This window comes from Trachypithecus francoisi, unplaced genomic scaffold, assembly GCF_009764315.1.
Source record: "Trachypithecus francoisi isolate TF-2019V2 unplaced genomic scaffold, Tfra_2.0 Lachesis_group15, whole genome shotgun sequence".
Classification (NCBI taxonomy): Eukaryota; Metazoa; Chordata; class Mammalia; order Primates; family Cercopithecidae; genus Trachypithecus; species Trachypithecus francoisi.
In genome coordinates, this window is record NW_022681460.1 from 102,151,110 (window position 1) to 102,165,332 (window position 14,223).

At 46.1% G+C, this 14,223-nt stretch overlaps 1 protein-coding gene across 3 annotated transcripts in view; it reads left to right on the top strand.

The window, feature by feature from the left end:
* The first annotated feature begins 1,533 nt into the window (after positions 1 to 1,533).
* CPPED1 (calcineurin like phosphoesterase domain containing 1) overlaps positions 1,534 to 14,223 on the top strand; it is a 137,378-nt gene continuing 124,688 nt past the window's right edge. For 2 of the 3 annotated variants that reach the window (XM_033235722.1, XM_033235724.1), the window contains exon 1: positions 1,534 to 1,844. In XM_033235722.1, coding sequence (XP_033091613.1) covers positions 1,775 to 1,844 — 70 coding nt within the window. In that variant the 5' untranslated portion in view covers positions 1,534 to 1,774. The remainder of the gene's footprint in view (positions 1,845 to 14,223) is intronic. The other variant, XM_033235725.1, reaches the window with a different exon arrangement.

Consider the following 14,223-nt stretch of genomic DNA (forward strand, 5'->3'; position numbering starts at 1 on the left):
TTTGTTATTATAACTATTATTCTAAGCACTTTGATACATGAACTCATTTAAGCCTCTCTGCAACCCTATGACCTAGATGCTACTATTGTTTCCATTTCACAGATAGGGAAACTGAGGCATAGAGAAACTATGCAGTTTTCAAGAGCATACAACCAGTAAGTGGGTAGAACCGGGATGAACCCAAGCCAACTGACTCCAGGACTCATAGGCATTTATACTCTTAACCACTATGATTCATGGGTGACTCTTGTCAAGGATTAGAGAACAGTAGTTGTGGCCATATTAGCTACTCAAACAGTGCTTTGGATGTGTTGAAAACCCAAATTTATAAGATCATAAGAGCTCCCCTGCAGTGCTTGTTAAAAACAGATCATTTTCAGGCCAGGAACAGTGGCTCATGCCTGTAATCCTAGCACTCTAGGAGGCCCAGGTGGGCGGATTGCTTGAGCTCAGGAGTTCCAGATCAGCCTGGGCAACACAGTGAAACTCGTCTCTACTAAAAACACAAAATATTAGCCAGGCATGGTGGTGCACGCCAATAGTGCCAGACATTTAGGAGGCTGAGAAGGGAGAATCACCTGAGCCCAGGAGGTCGAGGCTGCAGACTCTGTGCCACTGCACTCCAGCCTAGGCAACCAGAGTGAGACCCTGTCTCTAGACAAACAAACAAACACAACACAACAATAACAAAACACAGATCATTTTCATAGAGATTTGGATTCAATAGATCCATTCTGGAATTAGTATTTTCAACGCGTTTGACAAATGCTGGCTAAGTAGTTCAGTAGAATGGCTCTTGAGCTGAAGAGATCCTAATTTGGTTACTCGCAGCTTTACTACCTCTCCAGATGTGTGTCACCTTGTGCAAGTCCCGTCATCTCTCTGAGCGTCAGTTTCCCCAAACGACAGATGCAGCTAATAACAGCACAACCTCCTAGGGCTGTAGTGGGGATGAAGTGAGCCGCGTGCAAAGTGCTTAGTGGCCTGTCTGGTGCATAGCAAGCAAATATAATGACAGAAAGATGGTGGCAGCCACTGGGAAGTTCAAGCTGAGACAGTCCTCCAAGACATCCACCTTTTCATTTTTTTTTTTTTTTTGTATTGGCAAGGTCTCTCGCTGTGTTGCCCAGGCTGGTCTTCAACACCTGGACTCTAGCGATCCTCCCTCCTTGGCCTCCCAAAGAGCTGGGGTTACAGGCGTAAGCCACCCCAGAGACTCCTTCTGACTTTATGATAGAGTTGTCAGATTAAAAAAAAATCAGGGCACTTTCATTCAAACCTGCAAAAAGAGAAAAATTTTAAAAAATTAGGACGCCCAGTTCAATTGGAATTTCAGATAATGAAAAAAAAAATTAACGTAAGTAGCTCCCAAATGCTGCATGGGACATATTTATACTAAGTCAGTCATTCTTTTTTTAAAAAAATCTGAAATTTCAATTTAACTGGGAGTCCTGCATTTTTACTGTTAAATCTAGTAACTCTGCCTTTAGGGAAGGACTGACCCCAAAGCCTTATTCCCGCCCACGCCTGCCCTAGACAGTGTCCAGTCGCCAGGCGCGCAGGTCGATCCCAGAGGGGCCGCTGGCGCCTCTGCTCCGCCCAGACAGCACTAGCAGCGCCCCGAGCGACCGGGCCCCGCCCCGTCCCGCCCCAGTCCCGCCCCGAGAGCAAAGGGCGCCGCCCGAAGCGGGACAGCTCAGGCGGTTGACCTGTGTGAAGTCGCGCGGCTTCCACCCACGCAGTGTTCTCACTGAAGGCCAGAAACTCGCTCGCCATGTCGGCTGCAGAGGCGGGGGGTGTTTTCCACAGAGCCCGGGGCAGGACCCTGGACGCGTTTCCTGCAGGTACTGCCCGCCCCTCACCCAGGGAGGGGACTCTGGGGCTGCGGAACCGTCCGCCGGGGGAACCTTTTGTTCAGGTGTGCTCTCCGCCAGTCGGACGCCATTCGGGGCTGCACCCGGGTCTGGGGGCCGCCATAGCTGCATCAAAGCCTGAATTTAGGAATTGCAGGGATACAGTTGAGAGGCGAGTCCGAGAGAGCGGTCTGGTCCAGGAGCCTCCCTGGCCTTGACCTAACTTCCCCCAAAGAAGGGAAGTAAGAGGAAGGCAGCAAAGCATAGTTAGTGACAGCTTGGGCTCTGCAGCGAGACCTGGTTTCCAAGCCCTGCATTAGCTTCTTGGCCTCAGTTTCCATATCTGTAAAACGGGAATACTTGTGGGTGTTACTGGATAAGCGCTCGGTGCATGTTAGAGGCCATCGGTTTTATTAAGGTTGTTCACCGTTATGTGTTCTATACGCCATAAGTACAGTTATTTACTATAAGTCGTTCTCCGAAGTGGTAACATTGCCCCATCAGAGCAGTAGAGAGGGAGGGCAGTCGAGAGTCGTGGTAAAGTGCTTGGATTTTGGATTTAGATTATCTGCTTGGCCGTAAAAAGGGGTTTGATAATACCTGTTTCATAGAGTTTTTGGAAGCGTAAACAGATCAAAAGTATTTTTGTAACCCGGTGTTGAACGCATGCTAGGTGCTAAGTCAAGAGGGAGGTTTGTTACTGGTTCCTTGATTCCCGTCTGTTGCTTTTTACTGCCTGGAGCCAGATCGCCTTCCAGGCTCTCACCAGCTTTATACCCCCAAGGAAGTCACCCTAAATGCCCTACATGATCGGGCTTGTGTCCACTTCCTTCAGGGTTGTCATTCTCTCTCTTGCCCAATTCTGAAACAGGTTTTGTTGTTGCCCTTGTTTGAACTGCATTTGAAAGGGCCAAGGCCGTTCTTTCCCTGAGGGTCTTGGCGCTTGCTGTTTTCTGCTGCTAGCAGGGTTGGTGAGCCTGGCTCTCTCAGCCGTGACACCTCATTTTAAAGTTCATTCACTTCCTCATAGAGACTTTACCTGCTACCTTACGTAAAGTAGGTTTCTCTTGTAATTCTATGCTAAAACCTTATTTATTTATTTATTTATGGCGGAATCTTGCTCTGTCGCCCAGGCTGGAGTGCAGTGGTGATCTTGGCTCACTGCAGCCTCCGCCTCCCAGGTTCAAGCGATTCTCCTGCCTCAGCCTCCGGAGTAGCTGGGACTGTAGGCAAGCACCACAACTCCCGGCTAATTTTGTGTTTTTAGTAGAGACGGGGTTGCTCCATGTTGGTCAGGCTGGTCTCGAACTCCCAACCTCAGGTTATCTGCCCTCCTCAGCCTCCCAAAGTGCTGGGATTACAGGCCTGAGCCACCGCACCTGGCCTGGGACGACTGTATTTTAATGCAACTTGTCTTTTTTGTCCAACATGAAGATTTTGCTCTTTTCTTGCTGGGCAACATTCCATTGGATGATTATATACTTTATACATTCTGTTGATGTATACGCTGAGTATCTTCCCTTTGCCTCTCCAAACCTTTCTCCCTTCCCCAGGGAGTTGCCCCAGGGGATTGCCCTCCATGAACTACATCAGTGGGCTCCTTGCCTTTTGGTTTTCCTTTGGGCTCATCCAGTGGGGAGCCCTGAGAAGAAATAAGAGAGGGAGAGAAGCAAAAGGCAGCTGTATTTATTCTTGCAGTTTACTCTCTGTGAAGTTGCCTGGCTTGGCTGTCTTCCTCTCCACCCCTGAAGGTCAAGGTCGCTCCTTCTCTCAGGACAGCTTTTCTCTTCATTCTCTCTAGTTCTGTATTTGAGTAACCATTTCCTCCTTTGAGGCGTGGGAGTGGCAGTGGTTCTGCTTTTCTATCCTTGGGTTGCGACACCCCCTTGTAGGTTTCGTCCACCCAACCCACGCCAAGTAATCCCTTTTTAAGCGCTTTTAAAAATTATCCTAATTTGAGAATGCCAGCTATTTCCTGTAAGGATCCTGACTGATAGAATGCCCATTTAGTTGTTTCTGGTTTTTGCCCTTGGTAACAGTGCTGTTTTGAACATTCTGTACAAATCTCTTTTTGGACACATAGGAGAGTTACTCCGAGGCATATACCTACGAGCTAAGTTCTGGGTTATAGGATATAATCATCCCCAGCATTACTAGATATGGTCAAACTGCCTTCCAAAGTGGTAGCACCAATTTATACTCCCACCAGCAGTATATGAGAGTTCCCTGTTGCTGTATATGTATATATATTTTTTCTTTCAGTTCAAGAAATACTTGTTGTGGGCCGGCCGCAGTGGCTCACGCCTGTAATCCCAGCACTTTGGGAGGCCGAGGCGGGTGGATCACCTGAGCTCAGGAATTCGAGACCAGCCTGGCCAAACCGCCTCTCTACTAAAAATACAAAATTAGCTGGGTGTGATGGCGCATGCCTATAGTCTCAGCTACTTGGGACTTGGGAGGCTATGGCAGGAGAATTGCCTGAGCCCGGGAATCAGAAGTTGCAGTGAACCAAGAACATGCCACTGTACTTCAGCTTGGGCAATAGAGTGAGACTCCATCTCAAAAAAAAAAACACAATATTTCTTATATTCCTATTGCACTCTCCAGTATTGTGTAGAATAGGAAGTTAGGGGCGGGGGAGTGCTTCAAGTTACATGCTCTCAGAGGCTTATAATAATCCAGGTACAAAGCTAGGGCACAAAATATAATGCTTGGCTACTGGTGGGCTCTGAGGTCATTCAGGCAGGGCTTCCCTGAGGACATGTTGCTTCATCTGGTTGCTAGAAGAGGAGTATGAGTTAACTGGGTCATGAAGGCAGGGAAGACCATTGTGGACCATGGGCAGAGCAAGTGTGAGACTCCTAGGACAGGGCAGGGTGGGAAAGGGAAGGATGAGAGCTGAAGGAAATCTCTGAGTCTAGAGCAGAAAGATGAGATTGGGGCGTGGTGTGGAATGAGGCTGGAGAAGGGGGTGGTGGTAACCAAGAATTTTCATTGTATCCTAATAGCATCAAGAGGTTTCAAGCTGGATGTGTGAAGAGGCAAGGACATATGATCAGATTTTTATTTTGAAAAGAATGGTCTGGTTACAGCAATGGCAGCAAAAGCATTTCTACTTTAGAGCAACTTGGGGTGCAATCCAGTTGGAAGCTGGAGCTCAAGGATTTGTCTGGAAGCTGCATTTCTGTGGCTCCCTGTGATTTACTTTGTGTTTTTTTGTTTTTGTTTGTTTGTTTTGAGATGGAGTCTCGCTGTGTCACCCAGACTGCAGTGCAGTGATGCTATCTTTACTCACTGCAGCCTCCACCTCCCAGGTTCAAACAATTCTCCTGCCTCAGCCTCCCGAGTAGCTAGGATTACAGGCATGTACCACCACGCCCGGCTAATTTTTGCATTTTTAATAGCGATGGAGTTTCGCCATGTTGGCCAGGCTGGTCTGGAACTCCTGACCTCAAGTGATCCACCCGCCTCAGCCTCCCAAAGTACTGGGATTTACAGGCGTGAGCCACCGCACCTGGCCCCCATTGTTTACTTTGAATGTGTTTATTTGCTGTAGCTGGAGGTACCTATTGCGCACGGGGTGTCTTCCAGTGGAGTTGATGGGAGTGCTGAGGTATAGAAGCTTCCTAGGCCATTGCAGCTGCCAGGGGGCCACCACTGGGACCAGAGGATCAGAGGGCATCTCCCCTGGATAAGAATGGGGGTGCTGGAGAGAGACTTGACGATAAATCTATGAGACACCTACCTGCTGATAGAAGGAGAGAGTGACCTGGAACTTTTCTTAGCCCCGAGTAAATCTAGAAGTGGGGCCAGCACTTGGTCTCCTCTGTGATCCATGCAGTCCCATAGACACACCCAGGATGGGTCATTCAATGGAGGGCCTTTAGAGGCTCAGCCTCAGAGTGTTCTGCTGAGAACCCCAGGCTTGTGGCTTCGCATTACTAGGCGCTGAACCGTAACCTACCATCGCTGCTTCCGTTGCACTCACTGACAGTTTCCCGGGGTCCTGACTCTATGAGCATCACTGGCAACTTGGAGAGGTGCCCTTAGAGGCATCAGAGGTCTCTCCAGACTCCTTGGGAAGCCAGTAGAGTTGCCCCTTGGGCAGACTGAGAAAGTTCAAGAACTGACTTTTCGAGGCTGGGAGTGGTGGCTTGTGCTTGTAATTCTAGCACTTTGGGAGACCGAGGCGGGTGGATCGCTTGAGGCCAGGAGTTTAAGACCAGCCTGGCCAACATGGCGAAACCCCGTCTCTACTAAAAATGCAAAAATTAGCCAGGTGTGGTGGCATGCACCCGTAATCCCAGCCACTCAGGAGGCAGGAGAATAGCTTGAACCTGGGAGGTGGAGGTTGCAGTAAGCCAAGATCGCCGGCTGCACTCCAGCCTAGGAGACAGTGATGACTGTGTCTCAAAAAAAAAAAAAAAAAAAAAAAAAGCTGGCTTTTCCCCTTCTCTTGCCAAAACATACACCGTCAAAGGGGTTTGATTAACTCAAGCAACAGTCCCTAAAATTCACAGCTTTGAACCATCACCTGTGCTACAGAATTAGCTCATTGAGCAGTTTGTTTTCCAAGTGTAGCCTGCCGATTAAATGAAAGAGCGCTTTGCTTTAAGACGCATTTCCTCCTGCCGGTGATTTACCTAACAGTATTCCCATCAACTCCTTCCAGTAGTGGTGTGTGTGACACTTGGTTTCAGTCATCCGTTCCCTGTTAACATAATCTGCTAGGCTCTGTTGATGGATGTTGATTTAAAAAAAATGGTACACGTCTCATCTGAGAAAGCTCACATTCCTAAGGCATGTTCAGATATTCATTTTAATTAGGCAAATTGATAATTAGGTTTTCTTGACACATATCCTAATTAGGACTACTTTCTTCTAGTAATTGTCTTTTGAGAAGTTTATGGCTTCTGTTTTGAAGAAATCCTAAAAGGGAGAGATATTAAGATAAAATATGCTTTTTAAGTGACTTATATTTAATTATTTTTAGGTCCAAATCTGTTTTTCCAGTTTGATATTTTCCCTTCAGAGAACTGGATTAATAGGTGGCATTCTTAAAAAGATTATTTTCCCGGACATTTCAAACCTCTGCTGCTGTTCCTAAGAAGCTGGTGGAATTTGCTATATCCTGAATCTCTCCTTATACTCTCTGAAAAACTTCTCCCATGGCAGAGAATAAATAGAATCTCAGTAAAAAAAAATAACTCACTCCGTCTCTTGCAGGTCTCACCTAAGAACTTTTCTAGAAATAGTAGACCTGGAAAGGTATCTCCAAGTTTGAACTTGAAGGTATCTCCAAGAGTTGAAAATATTGTGGTTTTAAAAATTATAACAGGATGATGATGATGATGAAATAAATGCTTTCAATTGTGCCATACATTTAGGCCAAACTAGTTATCTCTTATTTGAGATATGTTTGAAAGTCTTATTTGAGGGTTTCTATGACTAAATTGGGCTTGTGATTACTTTCTCAACTCTTCGTTATAATCATCAATCAAGAGATAGAGTGACCAGGACACATGTGTAAAAAGTTCACACTATAACATTTCCAGAAAACACAATTAATTTTATTTTTGAATGTCGGGGTTTTTCCGGATTTTAAAAAATTTATTTATTTATTTATTATATTTTATATCTTTTGAGGTGGTCTTGGTCTGTCACCCAGACTGGAGTACAGTGATGTGATCATGGCTCACTGCAGCCTCAATCTGTGGTGCTTAAGTGATCGTTTCACCTCAGCCTCCTGAGTAGCTGAGACTACAGGCATGTACCACCATGCCTGGCTAATTTTTAAATATTATTTTAGAGACAAGGTCTTACTATGTTGCCCAGGCTGGTCTTGAACTCCTGAACTCAAGCCATCCTCCCACCTCAGCCTCCCAAACTGTTAGGACAAGCTTGTTCAACCCATGGTCCGCTGGCCACATGTGGCCCAGGATGGCTTTGAATGCGTTCAGGAACGAATTCCTAAACTGTCTTAAAAGTTGAGATTTTTTTGCGATTTTTTTTTTTTTCTTCTTGTGACTTTGCTGTCTTTTTCCACCTGTAGACTATAAATTCTTGAGGAGCAAGAAGCCCAGACCTAGGATGGTGTCTGGCAGTAGTGGACATTCAGTGGCTTTTTTTTTTTTTTTAAGGCAGAGTCTTGCTCTGTCGCCCAGGCTGGAGTGCAGTGGCATGATCTCAGCTCACAGCAACCTCTGCTTTCTGGGTTCAAGTGAGTCTCCCGCCTCAGCCTTCCGAGTAGCTGGGACTACAGGTGCATGCCACCGCACCTAGCTAATTTTTGTATTTTTGGTGGAGACGGGATTTGACCATGTTGGCCAGGCTGGTCTTGAACTCCTGACCTCAAGTGAACTGCCTGCCTTGGCCTCTTGAAGTGCTGAGATTACAGACCTAAGCCACCACACTTGGCCTCAGTGACCATTTAATATTGAGTAAATGAATGAGTGTGAATGAATACACTCCATCTGGGTCACCTGTGTGTATCTGTCCAACCCACTGCTGTCAGGCACCATGGAGTCTCCGGACTAAACAAAGCTGAGACCAAGGTATTGATCAAACCAATACAGGTTGTTGGCTGGGTGCGGTGGCTCACGCCTGTAATCCCGGCACTTTGGGAGGCCGAGGCGAGTGGATTACTTGAGGTGAGGAGTTTGAGACCAGCCTGGCCAACATGGTGAAACCCCATCTTTACTAAAAATACAAAAATTAGCTGGGCATGGTGGCTGGCACCTGTAATCCCAGCTACTCTGGAGGCTGAGGCAGGAGAACTGCATGAGCCTGTGAGACGGAGGTTGCAGTCAGCCAATATCATGCCACTGCACTCCAGTCTGGGCCACAGAGCAAGACTCCATTTCCAAAAAAAAAAAAAATAAAGAGGTTGCATGACTATGCCAGGTGGCTGTGCACCATGTACACTACTCCATGGCATCTAGAGGCAGAGGTTTTGCCTACCCGTGGCTGCCCTCGCATGCAGCACATCTGCCCGAAGGAAGGGTTACCTTCTCTTTGCATCTGGGGCTTCTGTTAGCCTGGCCTTGTGCCTGCACAGCTACTTCTGCCCAGGGAAGGTGCCTCCTCCCAATTCTCCCCAGAGTGCTGCCTGGGACAGCAGCTGCCTGCTGTCTTGTGAGGGAAATGGGGAAAAAAAATAGCAGCAAATATCCACCAAAAACAGGCAAACCCCAAGTGGAGTTCTGCTCTTGAAAAGTGAGAGAGGTTCTGGAAATGTCTTTTCCCCTCTTTAACTGTCATCTCAAATGGCATCGGCCAAAGCCAGTGATGCCGAAAGCTGCCTGGCCACAGAGTCCCAGCCCATCTGCTTTCTTAGTTCTCTGAAGAGTTGCAGATAAAGATTTTGGCAGGACGGCCAGTGTGGCAGCCAAGCCATGACTCAGAAGCTTTTGTGTGTCTCAGAAACTACCTTTTGAATGCATTTAGGCCAATAAAAGAGAGGTTGGGTACCTTTTTACAGGTTGAGCATCCCTAGTGCAAAATGCCCTAAGATCCGAAACTTTTTGAGCACTGACTTGATGATCAAAGGTCATGCTCAAAAGCATTTTGAATTTCAGATTTTACAGATTAGGAATGCTATACCAATTTGCATATGCAAATGTTCCAAAATCTGAAAAAATCTGGAATCTGAAACTCTTCTGGTCCCAAGCATTTTGAATAAGAGATATGCAACCTGTACTTAGGACAAGTCATTTGGAGACTCTGAGGATACTGCTGTCACAATTAATTATTTTGGGGGTTGGGGGAGGGATAGGGTCCTGAGGGACACTAATTTTTTTTTCTTTAACAACTCTTAGCATACCCTACAGTTCACCATGTTAATTGTTAATTAAATAATATTTACTACTTTGGGCTTCTTTCTGATTTAACAGTCTAAACGTGTACAATTCAGTGACTTTTAGTATATTCACAGAGGTGTACAACCATCACCACAATCAGTTTTAGAACATTTTCCTGAATCCAAGAAGAAACCCTGCACCCCTGTGCTAAAACTGTCCCCAAAGTCCCCCAACCCCTAAAGAGCCACTAATGAAGGAACTCTTAATCTGCTGCATACCATTCTGGCAGCTTCACAGTAGGGACATTAAGATTGTTAAGTCAGAAAGAGTCTCAAAGTGGTAAATATTGTTTAGCTACTCTTTGGTGGTTTTTTTTTTTTCCTTTACCACTAAAATAAGATTAGTCCCAAGAGCAGTTGAAGGGTTTTGCTGGAGACATTTAGATTGTGATTCACTATGCAGGTTGCTATTGTGAGAAACTGCAAAAATTGCATTTTGTTGCCATTTGCTCTTTAGCCAGAAAGCCTCCAGGCGGCTGTGAACCTACCCGTCTTTGCTGCTTTATAACCAAAGCAATAGCCACAGTATACAAAGGAAAAGATGTTGAGACCATAGCATGTAAATATATATGTGTCTCTCATCAGATGTTTGCTAGCCCCACCATGTGCTGGGGGAACCAAGAGATGGGTGAGTCTTTAAAAAGTCTGTCTCTGCTAAGGTAAGGGTAGGGGTTACTATGAGTGGTAGTCATGGTATGAGTAACTCACTTTTGACCACTTGCTCTTTGTCTAGTCCAAATGCTTTACATGTTTTAAGTCATTAATTCTTCCCAACTATAAGGAGACTGAGGCCCAGAGAGGTTCAGGAACTTGCATCATGTCACGTAGCTGGTAAAGGATAGAAATGGGATTTGAACTTGGGCACTCAAGCCTTAGTCTGGGCTCCACTGGAGCTCGGTTAAGAGTTTTGGGAGATAGAGGCCCAAAGTCAGTCTTCAGCATGGTCTGTCCCCTGCCTCCTGCTCCAGCCTTCTGGTCACTCAGGGTCTGGGTACTTGCAGTGCCCGCTGCCTGGAGCGCGTCTCCACAGCCCCATCCGCTGGCCATTCTGTCTTGCAATCAGCCTGATTACCCTGTAGTTGTAAAGAGCGAAGTGTGTAATTGAGTTGTGTAACTGACTTAGTTATTTGCTTGTTTGTTGTGCATCTCCCCTGCTATCGTGTAAGGTTTTAAGGAACAGGATCCATCAGCATTGCTCACTGTTGAATGTCCAGCCACTGACAGCCAGTGTCATAGAGCACATGCTCAGAACATACCTGCTTGAGTGAAGGAGGCCAAGCTGCATCTGCCTACAGGGCAGGGAGCATTTGAGCTGGCAGGGAAGGGTAGAAGGGATTTCAGCAGGAAGAGTTGGTAGAAAGGAGAGCATATCCCGGAAAGAGGAGGGGAAGTGTATTAATCCGTTCTCACTGCTAATAAAGACAGAACCAAGACTGGGTAATTTATAAAGGAAAGAGGTTTAATGGACTCACACTTCACATTGCTGGGGAGGCCTCACAATCATGGCGGAAGACAAAGGAAGAACAAAGGGACATCTTACATGGTGGCAGGCAAAAGAGCATGTGCAGGGGAACTGCCCTTTATAAAACCATCAGATCTCGTGAGACTTATTCACTATCATGACAACAGCATGGGAAAGACCAGCCCCCATGATTCAGTTACCTCCCACTGGGTGCTACTCATGACATGTGGGAATTATGGGAGCTACAATTCAAGATGAGATTTGGGTGGGGACACAGCCAAACCGTATCAGGAATTATGGGGTGTGTTGGAGAAGCAGATAGTGGTCTATCTGGGGGGAATCCTGTGGTATGTCTTAAGCAGGGTTTCTTAACCCCCCAGCATCGTTGACATTTATGGGCTGGATTTTGCTGTGAGTTCCTGTCCTGTGTGTCATGAAATGTTTAGCGGCATCTCTAGCCTTTATCCACTGGATTCCAGCAGCACCACCCACTTCCCAGTGTGGTACCCCAAAATGTCTGTGGACATTGTCACGTGTCAAAATCATCCCTGGTCTGATGGGACTACAGCCACTGTCCATTAGGACCAGTGAGATACGGCTGGAAGAGGCCAGGTGCAGCGGTTCAGGCCGGTAATTCCAGCACTTTGGGAGGCTGAGGCAGGTGGATCACTTGAAGTCAGGAGTTTGAGACCAGTGTGGCCAAGATGGTGAAACTCATCTCTACTAAAAATAAAAAACATTAGCCGAGTATGGTGGCACACTCCTGTAATCTCAGTTGCTCGAGAGGCTGAGGCAGGAGAATTGCTTGAACCTGGGGGGCAGAGGTTGCAGTGAGCCAAGATCGTGCCACTGCACTCCAGTCTGGACGACAGATCAAGACAACATCTCAAAAAACAAAGATACAGCTGGAAGAACTTTGGGCCCCTTTTAGGCCCAAGTGCTAGAATGAGTGGGAATCCATTGATGTCTTCATCTTTTTCTTCACCAAATATTGACTGATGCCTGCCACATGCCAGACTGAATAATACAAGCTGCTGATATGCTAGAAAGGGAATGTAAACGTGGGCCTGCCCTGGAGCTTTCAGGATGGTGGCTCTGTAGCCAGGAATTTGATGATCTGGTTGAGGGATTGGGAAGAGACATAATGACAGCAACTGCCTGAGATGAACTGGAGTAGGGAGAGCTGCAGGGAGCCATCCTGGCAGCCTCCTTCTCCCAGGTGGGAATCATGAAAACCTGGCCCAAGAGTAGTTGGTGGTGGGAACGGGAAGGTGGGGCTGTTGCAGGGATGTTGTAGACGTGGAATGATGCAATTTGGCTGGCTACATGCACAGGATGACACACGATCTTAAGATCTGTAGATTGGGGGACTAGGGATGATGGTGGCAAAATTAGCGAGGTCTAGGGAGGGAGCCAGTCTTAAAGAAAGACGTGCAGCCATAGAAAAGAATGAGCTCATGTCCTTTGCAGGGACATGGATAAAGCTGGGAGCCATCACTTTCAGCAAACGTAGGAACAGAAAACCAAACGCAGCATGTTCTCTCTCGTAAGTGGGAGTTGAACAATGAGAACACATGGGCAAGGGAGGGGAACATCACACATGGGGGCCTGTTGGGGGATTCGGGGCAAGGGGAGGGAGAGCATTAGAACAAATACCTAATGCATGCGGGGCTGAAAACCTAGAGGACGGGTTGATAGGGGCAGCAGACCACAATAGCACATGTGTGCCTATGTAACAAACCTGAATGTACTGCACATGCATCCCAGAATTTAAAGTACAATTTAAAAAAAAGAAAGAAAGGTGATGGATTTGCCTGTGGAAGTGTTGAATTTAAGATCCTGATGGGACAAGCTGGGAGCTTGGTCGTGTCCAGAAAACCAAACATACTATGTTCTACTCTTTTTTTTTTTTTTTTGAGACAGAGTCTTGCTCTGTCACCAGGCTAGACTGCAGTGGCGCAATTTTGGCTCACTGCTGCCTCTGCCTCCCAGGTTCAAGCAATTCTCCTGCCCCAGCCGCCAGAGTAGCTGTGAGTACAGGTGTGCGCCACCATGCCTGGCTAATTTTTATATTTTTAGTACAGATGGAGTTTCACTGTGTTGGCCAGGATGGTCTTGATCTCTTGACCTCATGATCCACCCCCTCAGCCTTCCAAAGTGCTGGGATTACAGGCGTGAGCCACTGCACTCAGCCAATATGACTTTTGTTACAAAAATCAAGTTAAGAAAGCTATTTATCATTGTGTTCTACCTTGAGTTATTTGAGGTTGCATACAAGTAACAGGTTTAGCACATCATGAGAGCACAAATTATAATGTAAGGTATTACTTAATAACGTGGCTGCCCTCCGGGCCTTTTCCTAGTTGGGTGATGAAAGCAGTGATTCATTTGCTTTTGGGGGCGCATTTATTATAGTTAGTCATTGATCAACTGGTAATAGTGAAAGAATCAATAAAATTTCTAATTCTTGGTATATATTAAAAAGTCAGCTTTCATTAACATTGACAAATATGCCTAAAAGGGATAATAAAAATGGGAGAGGAAATATATTAGCAGAGACAAATCCAAGAAAACATTTAGTTTGTGATTTTAAAAGTTCAATGGTAAAGAGCAATTGCAATTTGACTATCTGTCTTTCAGACAGGATATTGGCACATAAACAGGCTCATAGGAAAGATTAATGGTAAAGCATTGTGTGAAAATTCTTCCAGGTTTTTAAGATTCTTCTCTGAATGCAGTTGCTTTGCACCTGATAATGTTTAAAGAAAACCTACAGGCCTTTCTGTCCTTAGTTTGATATTACCCAAAATTCACTGTATATTTATCCCTCAGTTTTGAAATACGGTTTCTGTGACAGTGTTTTGTAAGTTAGCTGAAATGTGGAAGTGGCCAGATCTTGTTATTCTCTGTACAACAGATGAATCTGATTTCTAAGGTCAATTTTTCATTTAAAAGTATTTCAAAGTTAATTTTACAATTCGATTTAGAAAATTATGGCAACTCAGGCTGGATGCGCTGTCTCATGGCTGTAATCCTAGCACCTTGGGAGG